The sequence below is a fragment of the Nicotiana sylvestris genome, chromosome 6 (genome assembly GCF_000393655.2).
Source record: "Nicotiana sylvestris chromosome 6, ASM39365v2, whole genome shotgun sequence".
NCBI lineage: Eukaryota > Viridiplantae > Streptophyta > Magnoliopsida > Solanales > Solanaceae > Nicotiana > Nicotiana sylvestris.
The window spans coordinates 44,387,471-44,393,026 of record NC_091062.1 but is presented as its reverse complement, the minus strand read 5'-3'; the positions used below and the strand labels follow the sequence as shown (position 1 = coordinate 44,393,026).

General features: G+C 44.3%; 1 protein-coding gene across 1 annotated transcript; it reads left to right on the top strand.

The window, feature by feature from the left end:
• Positions 1-1,310: 1,310 nt before the first annotated feature.
• On the top strand, positions 1,311-2,834 carry LOC138870540 (uncharacterized). The gene has a single exon (XM_070148355.1). The coding sequence runs from the start codon at positions 1,311-1,313 to the stop codon at positions 2,832-2,834; it is 1,524 nt and encodes a 507-aa protein (XP_070004456.1).
• Positions 2,835-5,556: the final 2,722 nt, after the last annotated feature.

Below are 5,556 nucleotides of genomic sequence, written 5' to 3'. Positions count from 1 at the left end.
GAGGCTTGGGACAAAGTCACTACAATACAGCGACTAATGGTCGTTGTGTAAAGGATGATGACCAAAGGCGAGTGGTTGAAATGAAGTAGTTTCGGTAGTCTAAACTTAGAAAGAAACAGGAAGAATATACCTTTGGAATATTCTTTGTGCTGTACTTTTTAGGGTTTTTTGGGGAATGTCCCTTATAAATAGGAGGAGATAGTAAACAAGAGGGGGATTGGTTATTTTCGAGAACTGACAGATATTGTAAGATTGAGAAAAGAACATACAAGAAAGTTGTCTTATTCATTTCATCCATGCACATGTTGTTCATCATTTATCTACAAATCTCAAGATCCCACATAGATATTGACTGCTTTCCTTTCCACGTCGCCAGAGAAAGGAAACACCTAATTATATAATCATTAGGTGACTACTCTTATATACTACAATCCTTGTTATTTCTAGCATTTATTACACTTTTATGATATTGCACATCTTGTCAATCATGGCATATTAAGTTCACTATTTAATGCTTATAAACTCTACTCATCATACAAAAGTTTAGTTCCCTTTGATCTAGAGATTATTAAATTCAATTGAGATTCATCCTATTAATTTATCACTAATTAGTTTAGCATTTATCTGCACAAACAATTTGGCGCCATCTGTGGGGAGTTTTTCAGTTAAAACTATAGTTCTTTTTAGATCATAGAAAAAACACCTTTTCTTCGTTTGCACCAACTAACAATGGCAGGGAAAGAAGATGCAAGGTTGAAAAAGATAACAGGTGTCGCTGCCAACAGCTTGAACACCATCAACGAAGATGATAGGGAGGACAATGAAAAAGTGATGCCAAGCATTACGCCTAGGCGAAATGCTTCACCTCCTCCCGTGAAAGCGTTACTGCTTCGTGTGAAAAAGAAGCCTCCACGTCAATAACGGAAGAAGCACCACCAGCGATAAAAGGCTACTGGAAGAATGGCTAACAAGCACTCTGAACAATATACTTGATAAACATACCCAAAGGGATAACAGGGACATTGTACATGTAAAAATCACGACAGCCACCGGCGAACAAGATGCCCCCCGAACTGGTAACAGAGCACCACTGTTGATGCAGGTAGTGACGCACTCGCAGCCATTCTAAAGAAAATAGAAGAAATGGAAAACAAAAATAAGACGCTCCGCGACCAGATGAAGGAGCATCAAGATATGGTCGATAAGATACTAGGTGCCCCAAAGTTGTTACCGAAATGGGACGTTAGTCGATTCATCGAGCAACCATGCAACGAGGAAGCAACCCCCATTCCATTCCTAAAACCTTCAAAATGCCACTGTACCTGAAGATATACGAGGGTACTACAGACCCAGAAGAACATATCGTTCACTACGTCACAACGGTAAAAGGAAACGATCTTTCGAAAGAACATGTACTATCAGTGCTATTGAAAAAGTTTGGCAAATCCCTAACAGGGAGAGCCCTAACCTGGTACTCACAACTACTGGCACGGTCAATAGCAACGTTCAAAGAAATGGAGGACAAGTTTGTCACTACTCATGCGGGGTCTAAAAAGGCGGAAGCCAGGGTAAATGACATATTCTTCGTTAGGCAGACACTTGGCGAGGGACTTAGGGACTTCCTAGCCTGGTTTAACAGGGTGAGAATGAGCCTATTGAATGTATCAGAAGGGATGGCAATAGCAGCCTTCCAGAATGGGTTGAGCAGAAATAGGTCGAGAGAAACCAGAAAGCTAGTAAGCAGGCTCATGAAATACCATCCCACCACTTGGGAAGAAATCCACAACGCCTATTGTGTCGAGGTAAGAGCCGACGAGGACGATCTCAATGGCCTGATCCAATGGCTGACGTCAGTTCAAGTAGAAACAAGGAAGGATCATTGTAATGACGGTCGAAGGGATCAGTTGGGGCCCCATCTCGTTCGAGAGAGACATCAACCCTACATAAGAATAGCCATCCCACATCCCCCGCATCACACGAATGGCCCTCCTCGGCATACCGCGACACCGCAAAACGAAAGAGGTATGCCTCCGCTCTTATCTGCTCACAATTTTTGTGTTTCTCCTTCAAAGATAGTGTACGCGCTAGAGAAGCTCGGCACGAAGGTACAATGGCCACAAAAGCTGAAGTCCGATCCAAGTACTCGAAAATCAAATGCCCTATGCGAATTTCACCAGGAACGGGGTCATAAAATCAAGGACTGTAGAAGTCTGCGGTTGGAGGTAGTGAGAATGCTAAATCAGGGACACATAAGAGAACTGATGAGAGGCCAAGGGCGAGCCAACTTTGCCTGCGGACGCGAGCAACCCCAAGGACCTCCAAAATCGCCCTCTCCTACTTGTACCATACAAATGATCATCGGTGGGGGTGACGGGACAACAATCAACTATGTGAAATTCACCACTGCACACAAACTCAAACGGTCAATCACTCATGAACGGTATGATGACCTCGAAGATAGTATCGTCTTCGATAAGTCAGATACCGACGGTTTGTCTTTCCCTCACTACGATGCTCTAGTTATTACTTTACGTATTGTGGATACTAATGTGAAAAGAATAATGGTGGACGACGGAAGCAGCGTGTGTATTATCCATCCTCGGGTCCTCGTACAGATGGGGCTCAAAGATAAAACATTACCGCGTTGTATTACACTAATGGGTTTTAATAATGCAGTCGAGCAAACTTCTGGAGAAATAGTGCTACCCGTTCTAGCCGAAGGAGTTACCCTTGAAACAACGTTTCACATCATGGACCAAGACACAACCTACAATGCCATCATAGGGCGATCGTGGATACACGCCATGCGGGCCATCCCGTCAAGTCTCTATTAAGTAATCAAGTTTCCTACTCTATGGGGAATATTCAGCATAAGGGGCGAACAACGCACCGCACAAGAATATTATCGCATTGCCAAGGATTGCGCGCACACCCAACAACTAAAGGGAGCAAATGTGGAAGCATAACAATTAATAACGACGGGAACAAAACCCGACGCATAGACAGACGTTATCAAGGATCCCGACATCGTAGCGGCCACTGAGTCGACCATAGAAGATCTTGATCCCATCCAACTAGATAGCAATGACAACACAAAAAAGGCTTATATCGGACACAATCTCTCAGAACCAGGTATATTTCATAAATTCTTAACTAACAATGCAAACATGTTTGCCTTCTCCCATTCAGATATACCGGGCATTTCGAATGATATTGCTACGTATAAGCTGAACGTCGACCCACTACATTCGCCGATACGACAGATAAGGAGGAAGTTCAATGCTGCAATCAATGAGACCGTCAGCGTTGAAGTTAATAAGCTACTCATCAACGGTTCTATCAAAGAATCAAAATATCCCCAATGGGTCGCAAATGTGGTCATGGTAAAAAAAATGGGAAATGGCGGATGTGCGTTGATTTCATGGACCTAAACAAGGCATGCCCGAAAGACTCTTTTGCACTACCCCATATTGACCAACTCATTGATGCAACAGCAGGGCACGAACTACTGAGCTTTTTGGATGCCTACTCGGTTACAACCAAATCCTCATGGAGGAGGAAGACCAAGAAAAAACCACTTTCATTACCCATTAGGGAACGTACTGCTACAGAGTCATGCCATTCGGATTAAAGAATGCGGGAGCGACATACCAAAGGTAGTTCACCAAAATGTTTAAAGACCAACTCGGCAAGATGATGGAGGTTTACATCGATGATATGTTGGTCAAATCCAAAAGGAAAGAGGACCACATTGACCACCTTACAGAGGCCTTCAGCATATTAAGGCGGTATGGAATGAAGTTAAATCCCGAAAAGTGCGCCTTCGGCGTAACCTCAGACAAATTCCTCGATTTCTTGGTATTACAAAGAGGCATCGAGGTTAATCCATACCAGATCAAAGCCATCGAAGGAATACCCGAAATACTGACCAGCAAAAAATAGGTACAACAACTGACGAGTCGGATAGCCGCCCTGCCGAGGTTCATCTCGCGGTCATCCGACAGATGCCATAAATTTTTCAACGTGCTGAAGAAAGACAACGGGCTCAAGTGGAATTCAGATTGCATCGAGGCCCTGAGAAAACTAAAAGCGTATTTGTCCTCACCGCCACTACTCGCTAAGGCAGATCTTGGTGAACGCCTCATGATCTACCTGGCCATTTCAGAAGTCGTGGTAAGCGCAGTTCTGGTCCGTGAAAACAAAGGTATGCAATCCCTGATTTATTATATCAGCAAAACCTTGATTGACGCCGAAATGAGGTATCCCCACCTCCAGAAACTGGATCTAGTGTTGGTCATAGCTTCACGAAAGTTTAGACCATATTTTCAATGTCACCCTATATCGGTGGTGACCACTTTCCCCCTCAGAAGCATCTTACATAAGCCCGAGTTGTCGGAAAGATTAGCGAAATGGGCCGTAGAATTAAGCGAGCATGATATAACCTATCAGTCGCGGACAACGATAAATTCGCAGGTACTCGCTGACTTCGTCGCCGACTTTAGTGCCAAAATATTGTCTGAGGTCAAGCAGGAAGCGCTTCACACCTCCCCTGGGCAACCCAACCTCTGGGTCCTCTACACCGACGGTGCATCTAATGCATCGGGATCTAGACTGGGACTCGTACTTGAAGTCTCAACAGGCGAAGTAATTTGCCAGTCCATACGGTGCCCCGATATGACTAACAATGAGGCCGAGTATGAGGCCGTAATTGCAGGATTGAAATTGTCCCTCAAATATGGCGCACAATGAGTTGTCCTCAGGTCCGACTCACAACTCGTCGTTAACCAAGTTACTGGGACTTTCCAAATCAAGGGGCAAAGGCTACAAAAATATCGGGCAAAAATCCATAAGCTACTGCTAGAATTCGATGAATGCCGACTCGATCAGATACTCCGAGCACAAAACATCAAAGCAGATAGCCTTGCCAAACTGGTAGCAGCGACAAAAAATATCACCAAAGAGAATGTGTTCACCCTCGTCCACTTGTTAATAGACCAGGTTGAGGTACATTCTATAAATTTAACTTGGGATTGGTGCAACCGCATCATGACATAAAGGAAGCCAAAAATCTTCGAATACAGGCGGCCAGGTACAGTCTCATAAATCACGACATTTACAAAAGGACATTCGGCGATCCTTTGGAAAAATGCCTAAGACCAAATCAAACAAGGCGTGTGCTCGAAGAAGTACACGAGGGTCATTGCGGTGCCCATACATGCAACTGAGCCCTTGTTAGATGCCTCATTCGGGCAGGATACTACTGGACCACTATGAAAAAGGAAGTCGCGGATTACGTCAAGAAATGTGAGCAATGCCAAAAGTACACACCAATAATACACCAAGTGGGCGAACTCCTACACTCCGTCACTTCACCATGGCTGTTCATCAAATGGGGAATGGATATCGTCGGACCCCTCCCAGCGGGGCAAGGTAAGACACGTTTCCTTTTAGTTTTAATTGACTACTTTTCCAAATGGGTGGAAGCAGGTGCGTTCGCCCAAATACGCAAACAGGAAGTCATCACATTCATAAGGAAAAACATCATATGCCGCTTCA

What these genes read in the sequence shown, in the direction of transcription:
- LOC138870540 (XM_070148355.1), top strand. Translation starts at nt 1,311, where the DNA reads ATGCCACTGTACCTGAAGATATACGAGGGTACTACAGACCCAGAAGAA.